This window comes from Pollicipes pollicipes, unplaced genomic scaffold, assembly GCF_011947565.3.
Source record: "Pollicipes pollicipes isolate AB1234 unplaced genomic scaffold, Ppol_2.1 Scaffold_3087;HRSCAF=3621_pilon_pilon_pilon, whole genome shotgun sequence".
In the NCBI taxonomy this organism is placed as follows: Eukaryota; Metazoa; Arthropoda; class Thecostraca; order Pollicipedomorpha; family Pollicipedidae; genus Pollicipes; species Pollicipes pollicipes.
The window spans coordinates 22,915,745-22,941,763 of NW_023596225.1; the positions used below are offsets into that span (position 1 = coordinate 22,915,745).

The following is a 26,019-nucleotide window of genomic DNA, read 5'->3' on the forward strand; positions in this document are numbered from 1 at the left end:
AGAGAGCGAGCGACGCGAGAGAGAGAGAGGAGAGAGAGAGAGAGATGAGAGAGGAGAGAGGAGAGACTGAGAGGAGAGAGAGAGAAGGGGGGGTAGATGAGAGAGAGAGAGGAGAGAGAGAGAGAGAGAGCTCCCCAGCTGCGGATCAGCCCAGAGTTCGCAGGCCGGCCGGGATCGCGGGGCCGGTGCGGGGCTCTCCGCACCAGGAGCCGGCTGCCAGCGTCACGACGGCCGTACAATGACCGACCGTCTCTCGCCGCCTGGCTGTGTGATCGGCTGCGATAGCCGCCGCCGCCCGGGACGTCTGATGGCAGCCTCGAGGCGGCGGACGTGGCCCCGGGAGTCTGCCACTCGACAACGCCGCAGCCGCATCTCCCCGAGGGACGAGTCATGGCCGCCAGCCAGCTCAGGCCCACACGGCGCGGTCTGCTGACATCCACGCGGGAGACGACGCAGCCGCGACCAGCGGACGCGACGCGACGACGGCCACAGCAGGGCGAACATCCCGAAAACACAGCCGTCAGTTCAAACGACAGATCATTCGGTTCGCCCGCCGCACAGGAACAGTCGCCATCGCGGTTAAGTTACCCCGACCTCTCGTTCCGTCCCAATGCCAAGCTTCTGGCCAGCTGCGCCGGCCACTGGCGACGGTCAGCACGGAGCCGGGTCAGCCACACGGCAGGGCCTGGCCGGCAACGACCGCGCCCTGGCTGTGGCCCGTGTCCCACCAGCGATTAGTGCCGCTCGGATCAGCGTGTTTGCACACCGATAGGCCGGGCCGGCGCTGCAATTTGGGCGGCCGGCGCCGATACGGCGGCCGGTATATATCGCCAGCCGGCGCTATCGCCGCTGCGCCGCCAACAAGTCGGCCGCCCGGCGCTGCGGCTCCGTCCCTCGCCGGCCGCGTACGCGGCGGCCGCCGCCGGCCTGCGCGTCGGCCCTCGGTGGGCAGGCCGCCGCCGCCGGCCGGCTGCAGTCCACGCCCACGGCCGGTCCATTGCAGCGTCATAGCCCGCAGCGCACGGCTTAACGCGGCTCTAGGCGGCGCCGACGTTCAGCTTATTGGCGTGTTTTTAATTAAACATGGTGGGGACAGCCTGCCTGCCTGCCCGTCTGCCCCCCTGTCTGTCTGTCTGTCTACCTGCCTGCCCGTCTGCCCCTGTCTACCTGTCTGTCTGTCTGTCTGTCTACCTGTCTGTCTGTCTACCTGTCCTGTCTGTCTGTCTGTCTGCCTGTCTGTTTTCCGCGGGCTTGCCATTGGGAGAGTCACCGGCTCGTGACTTATTCCAATCAGCCATTGGAATTCCAACCGATGTACACCTTAAAAAAGCTGTGGACTTACTAGCGGTTCTTCACCCGTCACAAACCGCGCAGTTAACTACTCACTGTGAAGTTGCATGGAAATACAACGTCGGTGTCAGAAACGTTCGTATCGTCAGTTGCTGGGCCAGTTGTCTTTCGCGCCATGAAAGTACATAAACTCTTCGGCGGCACCCAAACAAGTGCCGTGGAGGGCGCCGCGCCGATAAATCTAAACCAGACCAAGTGGAGCGCTGGCTGGATCGGCGCTAGCACGGCGGCGCGGGCCGCCGGTGCCGCCGACGGCTGGCGATTAACAGGCCATCAGCTCGGCCGCGATGCAGCACTGTTTGCCGCCGCACTCGCCGAGGCCAGCAGCCGACCGCGGGTGGCGCCGCGACGGAAGCCTGGCGCGCGCCAGCTCTCGACTCGGCCCGCCGGGCCGCCGGACGGGGCGCGGCCGCCGCCCGCCGGCGTGACTCCCTCCCGTCGCGTGACGGATGGCGCCGGCTGGCGCGCTCACCTTCTGGCCCTCGTCGTCGTCCTCCTCCGGGTTGTAGGCCTCGGCGAACACCGACTTCCGGCGATAGGTGCAGTTCTGCGGCGGCGCTGCGGCGGCAGGGGGAGGGGGTCAGGGGTGCGGCGGCCGCCCGCCTGTGTCGCCCGCCAGCAGGGCCACTGGCTGGAGCAGGCACCAGACATGCGCAGCCACGACACGAGACATGGCCGGCAATGCGGCTCCTGGACGTGGGCAAACGCAGTGAGATTCGACGCTCGTGATCACAGCTCATGGCAACACTGTCTCCGTGAAGCTTTTCACTTGGCACATCGGGAACAAAACGGAAAAGGACCCGAAATCATTTAATATTTTCCAAGTCGCAGTCTCAAGATATGCCCCTAAACACAATATTGACACGTCGAAACCTTTTGAGAAATGGCGCAGGCTGCCGCTCACGTTTCAGCTAACGACAAAGTGGGCTATAGCACGCAACGCCAGCTGCTTCGCTATAGTGGCATGCGTGAGCAATCAACACGTTTTGAAAGACGGAAAGCAACACTATAAAACTAGACAATGTCGCTTTATAATCCATGGCACTCGACGCACGAACAAATGAGAGAAAATATCTGCCAATGACCAGCACGGCGCAGTGCGCTGCAAGGCACTAACTGCGAGCAACACACGGTCAATATGCCGAGCCATCCCCCTACGGTTCCGTGAGAGCTTCTGGTGTTGACGGAGCCGGCCGGCCCCAGAGAGGGAGAGAGCGGCTGGGTCGGTCCGGCCGTCCAGCGCAGACCCGTCACTGTCAGCCCCACCCGTCAGCACGGGTGCATGGACAACAGGCGGGGCAGGCGCACGCAGTCCGGGCCAACGGGTCCAGCAGCCAGCCGCGACCAGCCGGGACATTTCCAACAGCCGGAGAGCGGCAGCGTCTGGCCGCATTCCCGGGCCAATCAACGCCGTTCGGGTCACATTCGTTACGAGCCAGGCGTACCAGGGACCGACCGACCCCTCACTTTCGGAGGTGGGACGACGTCCGGCACCCCTAGCTCCCCACGCCGTCAGCTGGAGCCCGCAGCGGCACACACTGGTTCCCGCGCTAGGCATCCGCAGCTCTCCAGAACATCACCTGGATCCTGCAGCAGTATGTTCAGAGCAGCACAGCGCAGAGGCTTCACCTTAAGAGACTCCCGTTCAGCGACCCGAATGAGCTTCTTAACTTGACCGTGTAGGCAAAAATGTCACTGGATTGGGCACAAGATCATCCATTTCCACGGCCTTAGCCCAAAACACGGAACCGTATATTCTAGTAGGGATAAAATCAACTGGAACTCCTTAAGCATCTTACTCAGCCTTCGCAAGGCGTCCTCCACTCCACGGCCGTAGCAACCAAAATCACGTCGCCCTCAACCGCATATCGCTGGAATTAGCTGTAATGTTTCCTCGTCCTAAAGCATGGTGTACTAATGCTCAACAGATGTGTGCGATACAAATCGGCTGCATTGGGCTACGAGATAAGTGAGATATTGACAAAGCCGTCAGCACAGATGGCCCCACACAGCGATAGTGAGTGGCGGGCAAAGACGCGGCCGCGTCGATGTACACGCCATTTCGACGGTCGCCACTCCAACGTGAGCTACGGGATCAGCAGCATTGCCAACATACCGGCGTGTCTGCGCCGGCGTCCCGCGTGCACTGCTTGACCTGCACCCTGTCTGCCTATCGATACACCCGCCGACGGCGCGGTGAAAGTCATGGCGGCGCTCTCGGTGGGAGGGCGTTTTATCACGCTCCGACACCTCTGTGCGGATAACGTTCGATTGGCGTCGACAGGGGAACTGCTGATCAAGTGGAGGAGCGCTACGAACCCCACCGACACGGCGGCAGCGAGACGATGAGCGCCAAGACCACTGGCGAAATACTTCCAACCCATGCGCTTCTTGCTGCAGAATCGTGACCGGCTGCCGGTGAAATCGCCAGCACTCCCACGTGCCCGCAAGCGCGCCTTCAACTGTGGAGGTGGAGACCCGGTTTACACGCCCGAGACGATCACCAGCTCCAGCTTCCGTGGAGAATAAATGGGAAGGTTTTGAACACGCGCAAGTTCAGCCTCCGCCTAGCGTCATCAGCATTGATGGCGCGGTGGTTGGGGAGGGGACAGGGAGCCATTTTTCGAAGAGAAACGGCCGAGCGGACGGCCGCTACGGGGCGGCTGAGGCCGTGCCGTGGCAGCCCCGGGGAGCTGGCCAGCTCCCAGCCCTACAGCGTCGTCGACCACCTTCCTTTGCCGACCTCGCAGAGGACACACCAAACCAGCCGACACACGGCGCGGGCCCCCAGGAGGTGGCCGTGCCCCGTCCGGTCCGCTCCCACCCGTCCGCCTGACCGGGTGGCGCCAGGTGAGTGTCGGACCCCCCGCCAGGCGGCCGACCGCCCCAGCTCGGGTCGGCACCCGGGCCCCCACGCGGCGTCGTCTGACGTCACGCGGGTGTGTTCCCACACGGCGCGGGCGGCGCGATTAAGTGGCAACTGGAGCTGATACCGTGTATCCGGGTATGGCGGTGGGCAGACCACGCCACCGCCAGATGTTTGCGGAGAGGTGCCTGTCTGACATGTGTCGTGCGGCGAGCTGCGGAATGTGGCCATCGCTGGACCACACATCCAGCAAATGTTCAACAGAGTTTCACTTGTGTACCTGATTTTAAACCGAAAAAGGCCTGATGGTACAGGTAAGGGTACCCAAGCCTGATTGTACAGCAATGTCGACAGCACTTCAGAATACTCTTCGAATTACGAAAGACATTTCCTGAGTTGGTATGCAATTACTGCCAGAAAAAATCGTTTTAGGTTTATTTCCAGCATGTCACTCGCAATGGCGATTCACAAATGCGATCCTACACCATTTAATTCGGTTCGCCGCTTATGCCGTAACGTACTCTGGTCATGGCAAGTCAATGGTCAATGGATAGCGCGCCGTACACGTGCCGACGCTGCCAACGCTCATCAGATTTCAGCGCCATTAAGATGTTGAGTGAGACAAACTTTAAAACATGGTATTACTAGACGGGTGGCGGTAGGTACAGTATGACATACGTCCGTGAGGCGTTATCTTTTTTCAAGAATATGATGCTTGTGGCGCTTCTCCACATCCACACATAACACGTGTAAGCACCACTGATGGCGTGATCTATTTTTCCCCCTTTTTCTGATCATAACCATTGCAGAAGATGTCTTGTAGACTTGACCATACCACTTGAAACCATACGCAAATTTGCCTGTCCATTTGGTGCGCATCGACGACGTTTCTTACATATAGCAACCGCGGTCCAGGACCTTAGACGGGCGGCGCCCCCACAACACCTGACCCCGGCGCGGTCTGTGAGGCCACTGGCCAGGGTGTGTGTGTGTGCGTGTGACCTGTCGCCGGCGTCTGGACCACGCCGGCGGGCAGGGCGGCGGAGCACGACCGTCGCTCGGCCGCCGCCCGCCACCATCACGACGCGACCCTCGCCCCAGCCACGCCGGACGGGCGGCGGCGCTGAACGGTGACCGGGCGGCGGCCCCGCCGAGCCGCCGCGCCGCGCCAGGCGCGCGGACGCGCCGCGCCGCTCAATCAATGCGGCGCGCTGACGGCGCGCGGCGCGCCCACGTGTGCACGCCGCCGGCGCCGCCGCCCCGCCGCGAATGGGCACCGCTCGTGAGACGGGGCCGGCGCGGTGGCACGACCCAATTGTTGGGGCGGCGGCCCGGCCGTGCAGAGGAGCGCCGCTGTCCGGGGGGCCGGCGCGCACGCGGCCTGAGCGCAACCTCCCGAACCAGGATCGAGTACCGGGCATGAAACGCCACAGCTGAGACGGATGGAGCGAGGGGAAGGCCACGGTACGCGACTACCTGGCCGCCATCGAAGAAAGGCTCTTCTTGCTGGCCTCGATAACCTAATTGATCGTAAAATGGATAAGCTATCTTCGCCACAGGACACAATAAACTCCGACAAGCATAAAAGGGAACGTCAAGTGATGTATTGCGGATAAAAGAGCACGCGTTATTATTCTTGGTCATGGCTCCAGCATCTGGCGATTTCAGTCCCCAAGAACGGGAGCGGAGATGCTGAGTACAGCTGGGCAGGCACGTGTTAAACTTGCGCCCAACAGCTATAACATTGGTCAGTGGAGGGACACAGTCGCTGTATTTCCTAGCCGCCAACAGCTTAGTTTGGTAACCATGCTGCCTTGGTGGCTATTAAAACCCTAAATTCTACATCTAGTTCTTGGTGAGCACCGCGACAAACCAATACGTTAAGTGTTAAGTTGGCAAATTCATATATCAGGCTTTCAGCAAAATCTGTTATATGGCAATCTTTGGCGACCAAACCGTTCCCCAGATTTTAACCCCATTCATATATCAGGGCTTCAGCAAAATCTGTTATATGGCGATCTTTGGCAACCAAACCGTTCCCGAAATTTTAACCCCATTCATATATCAGGCTTTCAGCAACATCTGTTATATGGCAATCTTTGGCGACCACACCGTTCCCGAAATTTTAACCCATCAGAGAAGCGGTCCAAGACTAAAGCCTGCGACACTTTGGGGGAGGGCGTGCATGTGTTAGGTGCTCTCACTTCTTGTGACAGAGCACGCTAAACACATGAAATAATACATATCATATAATACAATACACTTCGAACTTTTTAGTTGTATTTCTGACACCCGGGCAGGGAGAGTGTACCCATCATTTCAGAAACGGACTGTATCTCTTGAGTTTACTTCACCATAGCTCGCGCAATCGTCCGTCACATGCCTTTTCTGCCATACTACAAAGCGAAAACAAGCAAAAAATTATTGATGTGAGTTAAAAATGTATTGCTTTGTGTAGATTTCTAACGGACATGGACATATGACCACAACACTTGAATATCTGGCTGACACGCTTTCTTGGGAGCAGCTAGTCTGGGTGAGGGGAGGCTAAACAGGGGTGCACGGCCTCCGGTGAAAAGAAAATCCCTAAATTTCGCCAGCTCTCGCCTGCTTTATTGGGGGTGACCCAATCTGTTCTTACCCGCCTTGCGAATAGGTGACTACATTAGATTTCCCTGGACATTGAACAATGAGGAGGTCTTACCATTTCCGGACAGAGGGCTCCGCGATTGGAACACTGAGCAAACCTTTCCGCCTCCCGGCAATGTATAGTCACACCTACCGTGTAATCCATCTCCTTTCTTCTCTGTTCGATCACAGAGAAATGTGGCAGCATCAGCTCTAGCGTGGTCAAGATCAAAACGTGCAGCATGTGGTAAATGTTTAAGGTCATACAAGGCTTCTCCATCATTTGTAACTCAAGGTGCAAATGGGTAAGAGCGATTGTCTCTATTTTCATGCGTAAAAACACGCTCTGTGCTATGAACTGCACGAGCAGAGATTTGCTCGCTTTCACCAGGACTCAAAATAACACTACCATCAAGGCAAGTCTGAATACTAGACGATAATGCGCTGAATACAGCATCTGACCTAGAACGGGAACAGTTATACCTCCAACCCACCGCACAAGACATTTCATCGTAACGTCCCACTTCGTGGGGACTGCCGAAGAGAAATTGCCCAACAAAGCGATAGCTATAGTGTTCCATTTCAATCATGATAACGGTACGGGTCGTCCTATCAGTACAGTGCCTCGCCACCCCATCCCCCGACAAATGGGCCCCCATTCGTCGGCTGCGAGCGGCTGGTCCGGACGCCGCTGGACGCAATGGCCGGTCCGGCAGAGCGGGGTCACGCTGCCGCCGGTCAGCGGCGCTGCAGCTGGCGCGAGAGCCGGCCCGCTACTGGCGACCGGCTAGGCCGCCGACACTCACCTTCATCGTCCGACATCATCGAGTCGTCCTGGTCCGAAGCCGCGCCATCCTCCACGTTGTTGGTCTCGGGCTCGGCCGGCGCCTCCTTGTTGGTGCTGCTGCTGCTGGTGGTGGTGGTGGTGGTGGTGGCGTATTTTGAGTTACTCTCATTGAGCCGTGTGAAGTACTCGACGGCGTACGCCACCAAGTTTTCGGGCTGGTTGACCAGCACGTTGACGGTGAACTCCAGCAGGAGGTCCTCCAGCTGAGGCGGCACTTCGTAGTGTCGGGTGGTCATGCCGCCGGCACTGCCGGGCAGACGAGAGCCGTCAGCCGCCGGCCGTAACACCGCTGGTCGGGCGCGCGCCGCTGTCGCCGCCCTCCCGCCCGGCCGCTCGCCACCGTGCATGTGTGCCGAGCGCGCCGCGATCGGCGCGCCGGTTTATCACACCGATCACGAGCTGGCGCCGCGCGCGCGGAGGGACGGCGCGGGCACGGCGCGCCCCACCCATACCAATGGGATCTTTTATCTCGAAATTCCTGGGCGTTGGCGCCAGAGCCAAGAGCTTATGCGCGCTTCCCTGGCCATTTAATTATCTCATCAGCCGATGGTAGCTTTTCGCCACGCTCAACCCGTGCATTGCAACACATGTCGCATAAAACCATAGAGCGACAAATGTACACGAACCATGTGCACAAAAATTAGGGACACAAACTGCTCTTTGATGAAAGTAAGCAAGAGGCACATTATATGATGGTAAGTGGGTAAGCCCCTCACCAATGTATGCACAAATGTGACAGCAATGACAACCAACAACATTGTGACATCTCTGCTACTGCTTAAAATGCAGCAGCTACGCTAGACAAGAGGTAAAACGTACGTAAAACGTAAAAATAAAGACGTAAAACGTCGATAGCCATGCCCTGGAACTTCATGCAGCTGCTTCATCAATATTTATGTAGGCGTACGCTCCCGACCATGTTCCAGCTTTGTCGTACAACGTATGATCTCTGCTAAAAAGATAGAGCCGCCGAGGCTACGATGCAACTCTATGATTGTTGCCGACCAAGTCCGTCTCAGCCATACGGCTGTAGAAGGATCGATAGTTTAAGTGCAAAGGGATGACGGGATCACGCCAAAATGATCCTAGCGGAGACACGAGCAGTGATGTCATTTAAGTTCCTCATTCACAGACACACCACAACTTATCGTATACTGTCAACACTTGAGTTCATTTTTTAACCACGGCTGGTTGCTCACGTAGTACTCAGCAACTACTGCAATGCGTTTTGTGCACATTTAAAACACACACCTGTGACGCGCGCCGAGATCGGTGATAGAGATGATGTCGCAGACGAGTGTCGTCCGGGCAGTCCAATGTGCAAAGGTGCATCAAACTATGTACCCCGTTCGCCAAAGCCATCGGCCCAACAGTACGTAACCAACACGAGGTTACCACACATGACCTACCGCATGTATAGTGATTTAAACTGACCAAATTCGTTAAAATACGTGAAGTGTAGGCACAATAATTTTAATGGCCTAACGATGATTTCAATGAGACGCAGGGAGAACGTCTGAGCCGCCTCATCCGGCAGGGGTGAACACACCCGTTGTAGTCTAGATGAGCACACGCCGCACACGCCACATGGACATCATTTACAAGAATAGAATCCATCTGCGCGGAGCTTTCACATTCATTAGCCATTTTACCGATATCCGTAGGCATCATAAAAATATGGTGTTTTAAAACGAGCTCCTCAAAGTGCGGAAAACTTCAAAAACGTGGAAATTTCACACTAAACGCCCAGGCTTTTCTAAACCAACGTGAGACCTCTTCTCAGCTAAGGTAAGAGTGACACTTGACGCGTTTTGAAATCACCCCTTTTCAAGCAATTGCACCGGCTTTTCATAAAACTGGGTTAGTCCCCGAAACACGTAAAACAAGGTGGTAAAAGTCCACTTATAGCGGTATTTTGTGGTGGTGTAAATTACGTTCCAAAATGCACAAAGATATGGGCACCCGCACAACCTAACGTTCCAAAATACGCAGTGATGCCGACGCGTTCTGTCTATAGCATTAGCTGGCCGAACGTTGTCCATCCGTAATGCCCATACACAAGCATCACGTAAAGCGTCTATCATGCAAAAACATGGTTTTTGCTGTAGGATTATTAGGACATGCTGAAGAAATATTAAAACGTTGAATGCATACAATGCGCTATTATCTTTTGACTTGATTGTGACATCAAATGCCTCGTATTGTATGCTCGTTCGTACGTACCGTCAGTTCATACGCACTGTTGGTGCGAATTGCATGTTCGCACCCTACCTGGTTCATAAGTGCGTCGTCCAATGTTATAGTATTGAAAGTTAGCTCAAGGACTCACTTTTTCGACTAGTGATCCGGCGTGCTGTCTGTAACTCTGTCTGTGTCTGTCTTGTCTGCGTCTACGTCTGTGTTCCGGCAGTAATAATAACCATTGCAGCGAATTTGACGAGCATCTGTGCAGACAACACTGACTCATTTTCAGCTCGAATAAATGAGCGCATCCCTTTTGGGAAGGAAACCAGTACAGCTACCTTCATGTGACGAATATTTTGAACACGTCAACAGCCACGAATAGTTGCACATTTCAGTACCCGTACGTGATTGGCTTGGGTTGCAAATGTTTCGTTTCGCCATATCCTGAAACGCACTTATGATGGTAAAGTCCCCACTTCAGAAATTATCTATATTGCCGTAGCCGTGGTGAAAAGTCGAGCACTGAAAAAATCCCCTGACGTCGCTAAAAATCATGACTGTGTAGGGAGGAAATGAGCTCGAATTAAAACACCCTAGTTCTTGACTGCCCAGGCGGTTGACTATAGCCTTCAACTAAGACAGCACACAACTGCCTGAAGTCTCCTTGGTCGACTGAATCTAGCAATAGCATCACTGCTTTTCGGCGTTCAAGAAACTTATATTCTCAAGTCAAAAACGTGTTGGGAGAAACCATGAACAAATGCGTTTGGTACTGAGTGTGCGTTAAAATTCGCCACTTATTTCGTTGTTCTCGCGCCATTACTAGGAAACACGCGATACTTCCGTCTCATTTTGCACTTTGCGGCCTAAGCACAACGCAATACAGCGATAAACTTTCAAAGTAGCTGAACATATGCACATGTAAGAGTACAAGACGGCGAAGAAAGGCCCAGCACGCAACGTAACTAAACGTATACACGGTGCTGACATGTCAATGTGTGATAGGCATTATCTAACAGCTAAAACACAGACCGACGAGTTAACTATTACACAGACAGGCAAAATATTATTTCATTACTTTAAATGCCACTCTGCCTTATTTCGCTGCGGTGACGTACAGACTCAAGACAGAGACGAGCTCGAACAACATACATCACAATATCGTCCACACCTTATCGCATATTGTCATCAAAAACTCATTACGCACAAATATGTGGACTGCACGGACAAGAATGATGGAGTACGCGACAAAAGCTACAGCTGCAAAGCACGCAGTACAGCAAACATACAGACTTGGGCTCGACTTGCATGATTCTGTTTCCTTTAGCGTAAATACACTGTCCGACGGACGGTGTTCTTTAGTTCAACATGGTGCACTGTGATGCGCGCAAATGAGACGTGAAAGCTTGGCAAAAACCCTACACACCGATGGTATCAAAAAAGTGTTGCCAAACGTCTATGGCAAAAACCGATTGGAAAGAACAGTCACCATCTGGCCCACATGCATCGGAGCAGATAGATATCCAGATCAATTACATCGCACGCGCAACAGAAGAATTGGACGAGAGGTACCGACTTCTGTAAGGGAAATCAAATAGCTGCCTAACCTTGACCTAAAATGAAGGAAGCTCGAGTTTAAAACTACCCAGGCACATGTACTTATAACGAGACAATCACAACTTAACTGACTGACGGTTGTGTTGTAGCTGTTGCTTCTTAATAGCTAGTTGTGTATATCATTTGCATTTCAGTAACTGGGCAATTTATGCGGTAAAACCCACCAAGGAAAACACACATGTGGCTTCTCCAGAGACCACACGGCAAAAAAATGCACGGCACGTTGAATACGTCCGGCGTAGCAGCGACTTCGCGGCAGCAATTCGGCGTACATACGTTGTAAAGCCGAGCGCTCAGAGTTTGGCGCAGGGTCGCCATCAATTTCTACGCATGGAAAGCTATGCTCCATAGAATTGTGGTGCTACGACGGTGATTTCTAGCAAAGATACTCAGAAAATATTTACTTAGAAAAACATGACAAGAATATTCAACGCAATTTGGCCCGTTCTGAGATCAGCGCCCACCTGCACGAGGTTCAGCGCACCACTGTTGCGTAGACAAACGGACGTTAAACAGGCCTTGGAATAATATCAGGTACCAACTACGTACGTGCATCAACTTAGGAGCATACCTGCTACCCCCACAGGTCAAACCTGCGCATCCAATCAATTTCGTTTACTTTCCCTCACTAGACCCCGAAGGTTGCACGGGCTAGGTTCTCTTAAGCACGACAGTCCCTTCGAAAGAAAACAAGACATTAACTTACCTGAGATAACGTGCGATAGATCCAAAAATTTACAGCCACGAAATGCTGGATACTGCAGCTTGAGTTTACCTCAGCTGGATGTTGCCTTCACACGCACAATAAGTACATGTAGCATGATCAGCACTCAAACTGCGAGTGTTTTCTCGGCATTGGGACGAATGCCAAAGCCAGACTGAAACGCAATAACAGTCCTGGCTACCTATTATATACACCGCTTTACGAAAACCGTCACGTGCACATTCGACCGACTTGAGCAGAGCACACCTGCTTAATTTAAGGTCCCTGAAATGAGAGCAAAGTGCCTTTAAATCACATGCAGCAAGTGCTGAGCAGATAGTCTCGCCCACGCGCCAATCCGATCTTGCTAATGCCACGCAATATACGATGAACGCACAGACAACATGAGCCGCTAGCGCTCGCCAGCGACACCTGCACAGTGCAGCAGAAGCCGGAAAGGACGCGGTTTTTGCTCGATAACACCAAGAAGTTAATAAAATAAGGAGCTGTTTCACCACAAATAATGTTCTCTTGCTAAAAAATTGTATAAAAAATTGAAACTTCATCCTATGATGTCTTTCTGCAAATAAATTCGTGATTTACAAAATGCGAAAAATGTTTAGGAGCTACTTGTAATTATTGTGCTTAAAGTTTTCTCCCTGCCTTCCCTTTCTTTATCTACTTCATAGAGCTACAAGTATAGTAATCAGAAAACGCATAATGTAACTAGACTGATGAATCTATGTTTATTAAAGAGTTTCTCTTTAAATTGTTTGGATTTGTTAATATTTGGAGTACTTCTTATTTGGTGTCAAAACGCCGTAAAGGACAAATTTATAGCTAAAGTTAACTCCACCAAATGGCGAACTGGCACAATTTGTGAGCTACACAAACTTGCGTTGGTTGTTGCTAAAACGACGCATTTGACGAGGCGATGCAGACGGGAAGATTTGCATGCAGCATACAAGAGAAAGGTAGGGCAAGTGGTGCCGCTGCGAGGCCAGTGTAAAGCACCAGTCAAGTCTGGTTAAAATGGGTTAGACTTACAAACGGACCTTACGTGTGCTGCTGTAGCTGTCTTGACAAGGGGGATGTCATATCGTTTAGGCAGGTGTTCCTTGAGCGGCTCATCAGAAGATTAGGTATCACCTACTGTCAGGACCTAAATATGATTATGTTTTGAACTACTTCAGTCATTGAGTTTTCTTTGGAGTTCTCTGACACTTTTTGCATCTTTCTAGCTGATTTACACTGGCATCAGAGTTAAGGTATGAAAGATATGGAGATAATGGTACATTTTGTTTATACTCATGTGGGAAAAGCCAAACAGGTGTTTTGACTACTTAATTTGATATATTGCATGGGTATATCCACATAAGTGAAGCAATTTTTATTGAGATGGTGGGTTAACATAATTTGCATGTTGTTTCTTTCCACTCACCTGCAGCATTAATGTTCTGTGTTGTCTGCAGTTGGGAGTGAGTGGTGGAAGGGGGGGGGGGGGGGTGGCAGCTAGCCCCTGCCTCATATGCCATTCCTATGTACACATCATGCCAAGTTAGGTGCTGTTAAAATTTTGCTCATGGGTCTATGGCATTGTTGAGCTTTGGAAGGTAAATATTTAAATATTGTAAAAATTAGGTAACATTTTTATGCTGGTGGATAACTTTGTCCTTTAAGCTATTAGGCCATAGCATTAAGTATGGTCATTTGCACCAGGCTAAATACAATATGTGGTAGGGCATAATCTTATGCAGGTATGTGCCTGGATCCCATGGGAATAGTCAGGTTAGTTTGGAGAAGCTTCAATGTGTAGAGAAGATAAGATGAGCAACAGGAACAAACTCCATATGTAAAAGAGTTTCTGTTATCACATTTGTTTACCATGATGCTAATTTAGGATGTTGGGAAACTGTTTGTGGTTGTTACTAGTTGGTATACAAATATGGTTTTTGGTTTATATGGCATTAATATGGTTTTTATGGCATTGTTGCATGGGGCATGCATTGTTGCATGTTGCAAATATGGTTTTATGCATTGTTGCATTTTTATGCATTGTTGCATCTTTTGATAGATTTTGGTGGTTTCAGGCACAGCTCTGTCCAAAAAGTAGAAGACATTGAGTAGTTAATAGGTGGTACACTAAATATTCAGCTTAGTTGCATATTTAATTGCCTTTTTTACAAAAGATGATAGCATACAGGCTCTGATGATGTTTTACTCATTTTTAACTGTACATGACTAGTGCCACCTGTTATTTCCCTCTCAGGAATGCTGAATGAGTGAAATTTTACTGTGCTTAGCCCCCGGGGATCTCCCTGTGTCAGGCGTCACATGACCCTGGCAGCCAGCCTGATGTCAGCTGTAGGGGGTGGGAGAAGTAATACATTTTGAGATAGCCACTGCTCTGAGTCCACATTTCCCCAATGGTGAAAGAGTGCAAGCCATGATCCACTATGGTAGGGATGGGATGATCAAGGGTGGCATGACTTAGGTTCAGGTCACCAGGGACTTGGGTATCAATGTAGCGACGATCAGGCGCTGGCTGGCTACTGACCACTCAGGAGAGACACTTGAAAACCACACTGGTCATGGACGGAAGTCAGCCATGAGCCGAGTGGCGAAAATAGTCGTTGCAATGTCGGCCTTCAAAAGGTGCCATTCAACGAGAACCCTGGCGAGAAAACTGACGGCAATGAAGCACCCAGCTTCCAAGTTGGCTGTCTACCGGTGTCTGAAGACCAGCCTGCAACCGAAGCCACTCAAGCTCAGGCTGCAGCCAAGGCTTACCGTGAGCCAGAAGCGCCGGCGACTGGAATTCACCAAGGCCCGCGAGAAGGGGTCCGTTCAGGACTGGCGACGCGTCCTGTTCAGTGACGGATCACCCTTCGAGCTCTCCAAGGCCCTGACTGCCAGCACGACAGGGTCTGGCCAACAACAGCTCGGAGGTGCCGATGGCTGGGACGGTGAAGCAACTGCTGAAGACTCATGTCTGGGGCATGGTGAGCTGCAGGACCCTCACTGAGCTACACCAAATCCTGCGTGAGCAGACCGTGACCGCCGACTACTACGTCAGAGAGGTGCTGGAGAAGACTGCAGTCTCGACGATGCTGCGGAGGAAGGTCCGCCAACCGAGGTCAACGTCCTTCCGGACTTGTCGAAGCCGATATCCAGCAGGACGGCACTCCAGCTTATCATGCAGGAAGACCCAGGACTGGTGCCCCATCAACTTCTCAGGCTTCTGGGAGGAGGGCATGTGGCCAGGGAACAGCCCCGACATGTCGCCGATCGAGAATCTCTGGCGATCGTCAAGGGGAGCTCAGCAAGATGTCGCTGGCCACTCCAGAGAAGGCCCTGCTCCAAAACGTGTTAGCAGCGTGGCGAAATGTCAAGGCAGAGACTCAACAGCCTGGTGTGTGGCATGCCGGAGCACATGCTGCAGTGCATAAGACTGTGTGGGGATTACATTGGCAAATAAATCATGAACCAGTCTCATTTATTTTCTCCATTGCTTAGGATGATACAATCACACATCAATTTCTGGATACCCTGTACATGTACCTGAATCCTGTTGCTGGCATACACCTGATCTTGTGCCATGCATTCACCTAAGCCCATTTTAGATGCTAGGTATATTAACAGCAATTTGTTGAGCATCTGTTACTTCACATAATGCTCAGCATGTCTTATGATCTCATAAACTGCCAGAACATCTGGCTATAGTTTTTTTAGTGTGGTCGTCACTGAACTTGACAAGCATATCAAGGAAACAGCTGGCCTAGAGGAAGCACCATCCTAATGAGGAAAGATTATCACTGTCAGTGTGTTTACCCAGACAAATGAATTTCTGTTGTGAAATCATATGCTAATGCACGTGAATAATAGAGGAGCATTTGACCATGCAGATGGGCACTCTCCTAGCCTGCTCTCAGCATCTTAAACAGGATGGGCCCTACCATGTAGATGAAGCATTGGTGATGTAGCATATTGCATTATGCCATAACTGGCATAATGATGAAATTAGGAGTGTGATTTCAGGATTGTAAGTTAAGCTGTGAGGTAGATTCAGGCCCCTCCACACCCAAGAAAGCTGAAGGGCAATTGTGTTAGATTCATAGAAAGTCCATTTCTAAAATGCATTTTGTGGAAAAGTTTAGGCCCTTTTTCCTATCATGCTACTAAAATAAACTGTGTGAGATTATGCCCCTTGGTGTGGTGCGTTGAGTCAAAGCCCCTACCCATGCACCCCCAGCCTTGTGCACAAATGGCAGTTGTACTCTTATCGAGGTCCTAAGCAGCATTGAACAGCCGTACTTTGCTACGTTAATTTCATCGTCATTCGGGAGCACACAACATTGGATTGTTTTGTAGGCATGCCCTAAGTAATGCCATTTGGAGTGGCTGCTCTCCTGAAGCCCCGGCCACCACCAGACACTACCGTGGCGTCTCTGTCGCAGAGCAGCCCGCCATGGAGGTCAAGTGGTACACGGCGGGCCTGCTGGCCGCCGTGGCCGTGTTCAGCGGCACCTCCCTGCTGGTGTTCCACCACGTGTACGCCCTGCAGCCAACGCCCTTCATCGACGAGGCGTTCCACATCCCGCAGTGCCAGCAGTTCTGCGCCGGAAACTACACGCAGGTGCGGCTCGACGCCGCGTGCTGGTGTGCTAGGCCGTGGTCCGGCCGCCGCGCGACCGCGGGCGAGCTGGCGGTCGTCGCTGCGTGCCGCGCACCCGTCCCGCACTGACTCCAGCACACTTGGGGTTCTGGTCCGGTTTGCGTCCGGTCCGGTTTGAGAGCGTGTTGTTGCCAGTTGAAGTGAGGGATGCGTTGTTGGCTTCGTCTTTGTCTCATGTCGGGTTCTTCCACACATGATCTTGTGACCTTCTTCTCATATGAAGCTAAGTCCTCCCTCCCCTCCCCTCACGCCGGATTGATAAGTGTGGTCGGCCACACCAGTCACCAGTACCTCACCCCAAAGTATTTTTGACGAATTCGCTCACCTGTTCTTATGGGTGTGACACTGTGCTGGCTTGTTTGCGCTTGAACTCATAAAAGGCAGGCAACGAATCAGGCGATCGGCTAGAATTATTCTGACTGTGGACTGTGTGAGAGTAGGGCAGGCGTCAGTGGGGGTGATGACCGGCTGCGGCGCGTGTGCTGACGGCGCGCGCCTACGCCTGCTCCGCCGCCGAGCGCAGTGGGACCCCAAGATCACCACGCTGCCCGGCCTGTACCTGCTGTCGGTGGGCTTGCTGGGCTACCTGTCCGGCCTCGAGCCGCCCTCCTGCACCGTCTACCTCCTGCGCATGGTCAACCTCCTCTTCTCCGTCATCACGCTGGTCGTCATCTACAGCATCCTCAAGGTGCTCAACACTGAGGTGAGGAGGGCATCGTAGCCTGCTGCCTTCTGGAGTCGATCGGTAAAGAGCTGTGGTCGCCTGGCGTTGCACTTTATGGTCCCAGGTGTATCAAAGCGAGCCGCGTTACTTGCAATATTGCTCATGCCGCAGCAAACACCAGCAACAATATCCCATCCGACGTTCGATGCCGTGCGCTGTTGTTGTATGAACTGTGGCAGAGACTGCGAAAAAGGCTGCCCGCACGACCGAACATGGGGAGTGGCTGGCTCCGTACTTGGCAGGGCGGTGCCAGTGTGTGGCCGCTCAGGGGGCTCCCGGGTGCGCGGTGGCTAGCCGGACCCTGGCGCCGGCAGGCGACGGTCGTGGGCGGGCTAGTCGGTCATCACCGCCTGACCGTGTGGCCCAGTCAGTCATCCCCGTCGGGCCGTGTGGTTCAGTCAGTCATCCCCGCCTGACCGTGTGGTCCGGTCTGCCGGCAGGAGTCGCGCGAGTGGCGCCACCTGGTGACATCGCTCACGCTGGCCTCGTTCCCTGTGCTCTACACGTTCTCGTTCCTCTACTACACGGACGTGGCGTCGACGCTGTGCGTGCTGCTCATGTACTCGCTGCACCTGCACCGGCAGCCGGGCACGGCCGCCTGCATCGGTCAGTACCGCCTCACCGGACTGGCGCCGAACGGCCAGTCAGCGGCCAGTCCGCACACACCTGCCAACTTGCAAAGGGGTGGGGGGAGGGAGAGGTTTCCGTGCGCATTTTGTTCTTTGGCTGGTGCCACATTATTTGCGAAGCTGGGATGTGCAAATCTGTCCTTCCCCCCCCCCCCTCTGTTTGCACGTCGCTGTTGGTGGATGTTAACGGAGACAGCGTCTGTGCTGTTGAGTGGACTGTGTTGCATTGTGTGCTGTATTTGCATTGCGTGCTGTATGTTGACAAGTGGTATGGTGTTGGATACTCCTCATGAGGCTGGTGACCCGAACTTCTATACCGCCTGTATATAACGTGTCCTGTGCTGCTTTTGTAGCATATACGAGGGAAATTCATTGCAGTTATATATATATATATATATATATATATATATATATATATATATACAGACATTGTTAAGGATCAGGGCATATTCACTTTTAATATGTTTTCTTTGGGTGTGCACGATCGACCTTATGTTTCGTTTAACCTTGTTTGACAGGTTGTAGATCAAGGCACACAAACTGTGTGCCATATAGTCTGTCCTAACGTTTCGGAAATATCTGTCCATCTTCGGAATGAGTTAAAAACAGCTCTCAGCACATTGCACAGAAGTATGGTGCAAGGTTTTGAAACAAGTAGTTCACATTCAAACACGTGACACCTTTTCATTCGCTCTGGTCAATCGAGATGACAACTCATGAAATGACAACAATAAATAGAACAGCTCAGTCTAGAACAAGCAACGCTCCTCTTCCCCACACCTTTTACAGTTCCCATTGGCATTCCCATGTTAAAAGGCCACACAACTTCATTTGCTTATTCAGGGATGGCGTGGCTTCCCTAATGTGGAGGGATTCAAACGCCATGGGGAAACGCTGGTCACGACAGGTGCTTAAAACGTTTGCATTTTCGGTGAAGCATGTTTGGGCAACATGTCTGTGGTGTTTTGCTGCCCTGTGTTGTTGATTGACTCCATGTCTTCGGTGCGTGGTTAAACGTCTGGATAGAGACGTTGTCGTAACGCCCATGTAACTTATGTTGTTAAGTCAGCAATCTTTTTCACAACAAGCTTACCCTTGCTGCAGGCTGCTACACATGAGAAGATTGCATGTGAGGGTAATGTTTCCGGATTATTCCTATCAAAATGTTAAAACACAAATCAGACAAGCCACTTAGGCCTGTAATATCGCAAGTCACTAGCCTACCATACAAGCTGGCTAAGCCATCGGTGAGTTCACTGACTTAATGCGAACGCGTCAGGCCATTAATACATCAGCCGGTCTTAATGTGGAAAGCTTGTTTTCTAATGCTCCAATAGACAGCACAGTCGAAATCATTCTGCGCCACGTCTATAGCATTAAGATCTTGCCACCTGCTAAGCGGAGGCTTAAAAAAACTGCTCATTGCTTGCCCCAAAGAAGGACCATTCCAAAGGCCTGATGGCCACCTCTTCCTTCAAAAGCAGGACGTTGCAATGTGCTCGCCCTTCGGGCCATTGCTTGCAAATTTCTACAGATGTCATGTTGAGAAGACTGTATTGGATGATCCTACTATCAGTCCCAACACTTTGATATATGCGTCGACGACATATTTGCTGATGTACGCGACCAGGACCACCTTACGTCATCGAAATCACAGATAGAGCAAACTCTTCTTCACTTACGTGTTTTCACTTCAGTTCTCAAATTCACTTATATCGGTTTAGACAACACGCTTCCATATCTTGTTGCGCTTATTGAAACCGAAGCCAACCGGTTTGTGACCTCACTGCATTGTGAGGCGGCTGGTGACAGCATTTGCTCGCATGCCGACAGTGAATGTCGCGACCGGTAAAACAGAAGTGTGGCCAGAACCTTTATGCGCTGAGTGATTCGATACTGTTCTTCTCGGCTTATTTCCCACTCGGAGCTCGTGAGAGTGAAGCAGATCTTCAGCAGCGGATACTCGAATTTACAAGTGGACGAGGATATCCGACGTAATCTGAAGCGGGAATACGAGAGGCAAGACATTCTAAGAGACAAGAGGCACCTACAACGAATACGTCAAACTTTAAAAAATCAAGTGGTCTCTTCATATAAAGTCGACGAATGCGTCATTCGGCAAAGCGCCACCGACAGATAAGTGTTGTATAAATAAATTACGCAAGTTGTGAAATGGATTCGCGAGGAACATCATGGATATAGATCAGACAGGATTATTAACTCCTCGTAGAATAATCAGCAGAATGGAGAGATAAATTTGACGTTTGGACTACGTGCCTTTATCGAAGTAATACCAGTAGTAGATCCAAAATTGCTGGCCGATCCTACGCGATTTTTCAGTGTTTTTTTTTTTAAACAGCGAGACAATTTTTACAGTTCAGCGACGTTCGGGGTATTAAACAAAGGCATTTGCCGGCCATTACTGTGATACAGTGCGTGTGTAAAACTTAAAATGCGCGAAAAATACGTGTACATGCAAACCAATTCAGCAAACAGACATCACTCATAACGCATCATTCATACATGCAAGCAACTTTAAGGCAACGATTTCAAGTAAGCAGGGATTACAGATCACGCATCACTTGGTGCATGCAAATAATTTCAATGAAAGAGGCATCACGCGTCGCGCGACAGGTATCGCTCAAACATGGAAACGATCTTAAGCTACGAAGTGTCGCACATTAAGCCAATCACATTCGCATGATCAGCCATGATGAGTCCTGTACATTAAGGTCTGGTCGCCGACCTTGTAAGAGTAGATTCACTTATTTTCCTGTCTGGGTGCTCCTGTGCTCCGTAGATGACTTTGAGCTTGTGCAGATAGAGACCAAAATCTGAAACCTATCATTCATTATAAAAACAAAAAGATCAGCGATCTCCTCATGCGTAACAACCTGCAACTAGTCCTAGACCAACTGAAGAAAACCAATGCAATTTGACAATATGTTTGTCGTGATAAAGGTTATAGACCTAATAACATAAGTCATGTTGGCGTTACGACAACGTCTCTATCCAGACGTTTAGCCATGCGCCGAAGAGCAGGATGCATCCAACAACACTACGAAGAAAACACCACAGATTAGTTACCCGAAGAGGCATCACCGAAAACAGAAACGTCTTAAGAACCTGTCGTGAACAGCGGTTGCGTATGGTGTTTGAATCCCTCCACTTTAGGGAAGTCACTCCATCCCTCTATAACCAAACGGAGTCGTGCGGCACTTAAGCATGATGGGGATGGCAGTAAAAACTATAGAAGGTGTGGGGGAGGGCAACAATTCTTGTTCTAGACTGAACTGCTGTATTTCTTGTTGCAATTTCATGAGTTGTCTTCACAAATCGGCCGAGCGAATGAAAAGGCGTCACATGTGTGAGGTTGATACGTTTGTTTAAAATACCTTGCGCCATGTTTTGGCGCGATGTGCTGACAGCCGTTTTTATACTTCTTCCGAAGATGGAAACAGGTATATCCAGCACGTTAAGATAGAGCATATGACAATCAATTTTGGCACATTGATCTTCAACCTGCGGAACGAAGTTAGCGAAACATAAAGTTGATCGAACATGCCTAAAGAAAGCTCACTGCAGCTGAATACGCCCTGGCTTTTTAACAATGTTTGTATGGAAGAAGTTTTTCCAACCTATATATATATATATATATATATATATATATATATATATATATATATATGTATATATATATATATATATATATATATATATATGTATGTATATATATATATATATATATATATATATATATATATATATATATATATATATATATATATATATATATATATATATATATATATATACATATATATATATATATATATGCTTGGCTGACTGGTCAGTGCGCGTGCCCGCGGCGTGTCGGAAGGCTGAGGTCAGCCCCGGACGGATCCGGTCCGCGGTAGCCAGCTGGGCGTGGTCAGTAAGCTGACGTCATACCGTCGGATAGGTGCGGTGGCCGTGCTGGTGCGGCAGACCAACGTCATCTGGGTGGGCGTGCTGGCGGCGCTGGCCTGCTCCGACTTCATGGTCTCCACGCTGGCCGCCTCCAAGTCGGCCGGCCGCCGCAAGACGGTGGACCCGTGCTCGCCCCGGATCGTGCGGGTCAGTCACCGCCAGCGGTGCACGGCACGTGACACGTGGCACACGATACACGTGACACTGGACACACTTGACATGTGACACTGGACATACTAGACACGTATCACTGGTCACACTAGACACGTGACGCTGGACACACTAGACACGTGACACTGGACACACTAGACACAGAGGACACAGGGCACAAGAAACGTGTGGCACACGACACTCACACGGCGCAGGGTAGGCACAAGGCTGACGACACGCGCCGTAGGTCACTCTGAGCAGAGAGGATGTGTCAAGGCTTGTGTTATCACGTGAGGGACGCGTACTGCTGGTCACCAAGCGGTGTCTGTGCCAACTGTGAGTGAGCAAGCAAATGTAGGTTTCCTTGTTGGAGTTCATGCAAACCTACTTAGACGTGAGGCTTAATGTACAAGTAATGAATGTCTTGAATCCAAGGAATCGCACATTGTACTAATTTTATCATGAAACGTGAAATCCACAATGCAGCGTTATATTTCATTATGAAACGTAAAATCCACAATGCAATGTTGCTTCCTCAGATTACATTTTCAGCCAGTTGTTATAAGTAAGGATAGAGGCATGATCATTGGGAAGACAGCACTCACAATTTTATCAATGTATCATCGGTAGAACAAAAACCTGCCTGTGTCCAGGTCTTGACGTCCTAGGAAACCAATGCTGAAGCCGATTTTACTGAATGTTCTGTAATACGTCATATCCTGAATGAATTGGATACTGCTGAATGCAAGTTTAATTAATATCGCCCAAACATTGGTGGGTATTTTTTACGACCGCCGCTTTGCGTTTTCTCTATTTGTTAACAGCTAGTCGTGTCAGGTTACACTAGGTCGCAACCTGAAATGCTTGAAGTAAAAATGTAACGCAAAATCTTAACCTCATTATGTGGCCCGCGCGTATGAATTAATGCCCTAGATACGAGATGGTGTCGTATTCCAGTTCTACATCCGTAGCGGCGTTATCTCGAGTTGACGCCTGTCGCTCACGTGGCGGCCGTGGCGCCGCTCCGCCGTCAGGACGTGCTCCATTTCTACTCGGCCCACATGAAGAAGGACCCGCTGAACTTCGCCGAGGCGCTGACGGACGTGCTGTACGAGGGCGTGCAGTACGTGCTGGTGTGCGTCGGGTTCGCCGCCTTCGTGGTCTGGAACGGCGGCCTGGTGGTGGGCGACCGGTCGGCGCACGAGGCGGTGCTGAACGCGCCCCAGCTGCTCTACTTCCTGGCCACGGCTGCCGGCTTCCTGGCGCCGCTAACGCTCGAGTACGCCGACGAGGTGAGGGGGCCGACAGCCCGGAGGGGTGCTAGGTGAACGCTGCTTAGGGGTGGTGATGCCGATGAGGTGAGGGTGCCGACAGCCCGGAGGGGTGCCAAGTGAGCGCCGCTCAGGGGTGGTGACGATAAGGTAAGGGTGCCGACGCTCCGGAGGGGGGGGGGCAGGTAAACGCCGCTCGGGGGGGGGATGACGCCGATGAGGTGAAGGTGCCGACGCTCCCCGAGGGGGGGGGGGGTACCAGGTGAACGCCGCTCAGGGGTGATGAGAGCAGCAGGACCGAGAGCAGCCAGAGAATACGCCGGGGTGCTCCTCTAACGCGGGCGGACGGCTTGCGTGCCGCAGGTTCGGTAGCGCTCGCCAGGCAGCGTTCGGTAGGCCGGCGGCCATACCGCCGGTGAGCCCGTCTCATGTGACGCGTCACCGCCGTTCACATGGCGCGCGTGACGTGAGCTGGCCGAGGTCGGGCGGGTCAGGGCGGGCGGACCTGATGGTATGGGGCGGCCCGGAGCAACACCGTCGGCTGACCTGATCTAACGTGCAGACAGCTCGGTAGGTGTGGCGATCGGTGTGCCGCCGACCGCTGTCGCTCGACGCTGACCTGACCTGACCTTACCTGACCTGACCTGACCTAACCTGATCTGATCTGACCCGACGGCTCGGCAGATGTGGCGGTCGTTGCGCCGGCGGCCGCTGCTCTGGGCCGGCGTGGCCGCCGCGCTGGCGCTGCTCCTGCAGTCGGCCGGGCCGGCGCACCCGTATCTCCTCGCCGACAACCGACACCTGGCCTTCTACGCGTGGCGCCGCTGGCTGGGCCACCCGAGCCGGCGGCTGGCGCTGGTGCCCGTCTCGCTGGCGGCGCTCTGCCTGATGGCGGCCGGCGGCGCGCGCCGACCCCTGCTGCAGCGCGCCGTGCTGGCGGCCGGCGCGGTTGCGGCGCTCGTGCCGCAGCGGCTGCTGGAGTTCCGCTACTTCATCCTGCCGTTTCTGCTGCTGCGCCTCCACCTGCGGCCGCCAGGGGCGCTGGCGTGCCTGGCCGAGTGCGCGCTGTACGCCATGGTGAACGCCGCCACGCTGTACCTGTTCACGGTGAAGACGTTCACGTGGGAGGACCAGCCGGGCCTGCAGCGCATCATCTGGTGAGCCCCGGACGAGCGGCGCGTCAGGCGGCGCCGCTCTAGCCACGGCCTGCGGGGCGGAGCTCCCGCTCCCGCCGCCCCAGCCCACTCCACCGGCGGCTACCATGTCATACGATGGCGACTGAGAAGAGGTGGGGTGCCTCGGGAGGCAGCAGCCTCCAGTCAGCGGGGGAGGGGGAGGGGACGACCCCGGTGTGTGCGCGCTCACCGCAGCGCGTGCCGAAGTGGAGGTGCTGCTGGTGCGGTCTGACCGTGTACGCCGGGCGCCCTCCGACGGCGGGTGCAGTGGTGCCAGCTGCAGGCAGGTGCACCACGCCGCTGGTGGGTGAAGCAGCTGTGACTGTTATACACGCCTGGCCTCGAACGGCTGATGAGACGGCGCAGTCTGGCCCGTACGCGCGTCTTTAGTTACAGCATTCGGTGGCATTTGGCACCGAAGAACCTGTGTTCGGCCATGGGTTTTCAGTTCTAGTCACTACTTAATGGCCACGAAGGTCTCTGTACACAAGGCCTCTGTAAACGTCGTGCGTAGTACGTCATGCATCATGCAGAATCATTCATCGTTCATCCCCTGCTTTTTGCCGTGTTTGGATGAGATTGAATATTCGTATAGCCTTAGCCCTTGCTGGAAGGCACGCCGTTGCGGAAACATCGTTGGTGGCAATACACTGCCGAAGTTGCTACATGTGTCAATGTTCCGTCCTAAAAAATACTTATCCTACCCTAATTTCCCCATATTTTAGCCCCTAGCATTTGTCATTCTGTGTCGCCTGATTACGTCAAGGTGGGATCTAAGGGGTAGGCCATCTCAGTCTTCCCCCCCACACCCCAACCCCACCAAGATCGCATATTTGGAGTAAGAACAACTGCTCATCAAGGCGGAGGAAAGAGAAGTGCAGATGTTTCTTTAAAAGTAGGACACCTTTATCCCCCGGATCGTGTTCTGGATCCGTCCTTGACCCACCGCATCCATTTCGACGGACACAAAAAGCATTTGTCGTGGATGTGTGAGTGTGCGTGTGTGTAAGTCAAGTAGATAAACGAACAGTCCCTTGCAGTTTGCTGTGGCACGTGTGCCGGTCTTGTGGGTTCCCATTTGCGTGTGTTGCTGAGGGGCTTTCGGGCACTCCATTGCCCGGCCATGTAGCGCGTCTTTGTCTTTGATGGCATCGTAACAAGCCACATCTCATGTTAGGACCGGGCTGGCGGGGCGACAGTTTGCGACCTCGTCCTTCGGCGTCGGTCGGTG

The 26,019-nt window shown here is 52.5% G+C and overlaps 2 protein-coding genes across 2 annotated transcripts; one reads left to right on the forward strand and one right to left on the reverse strand.

The window, feature by feature from the left end:
• Positions 1–584: 584 nt before the first annotated feature.
• LOC119089902 (cAMP-dependent protein kinase type II regulatory subunit) lies at positions 585–12,622 on the reverse strand. Its single transcript, XM_037212707.1, has 4 exons — positions 12,199–12,622; positions 7,651–7,937; positions 1,823–1,908; positions 585–641 (listed from the first exon to the last, which is right to left on the reverse strand). The coding sequence occupies exons 2-4, from the start codon at positions 7,925–7,927 to the stop codon at positions 585–587; spliced, it is 420 nt and encodes a 139-aa protein (XP_037068602.1). The 5' UTR covers positions 7,928–7,937; positions 12,199–12,622.
• A 499-nt stretch (positions 12,623–13,121) lies between these two features.
• LOC119090622 (putative Dol-P-Glc:Glc(2)Man(9)GlcNAc(2)-PP-Dol alpha-1,2-glucosyltransferase) lies at positions 13,122–25,626 on the forward strand. Its single transcript, XM_037213461.1, has 7 exons — positions 13,122–13,169; positions 16,653–16,831; positions 17,394–17,573; positions 18,035–18,200; positions 22,185–22,339; positions 23,377–23,634; positions 24,298–25,626. The coding sequence occupies exons 1-7, from the start codon at positions 13,130–13,132 to the stop codon at positions 24,772–24,774; spliced, it is 1,455 nt and encodes a 484-aa protein (XP_037069356.1). The 5' UTR covers positions 13,122–13,129; the 3' UTR covers positions 24,775–25,626.
• The last annotated feature ends 393 nt before the right edge of the window (positions 25,627–26,019 follow it).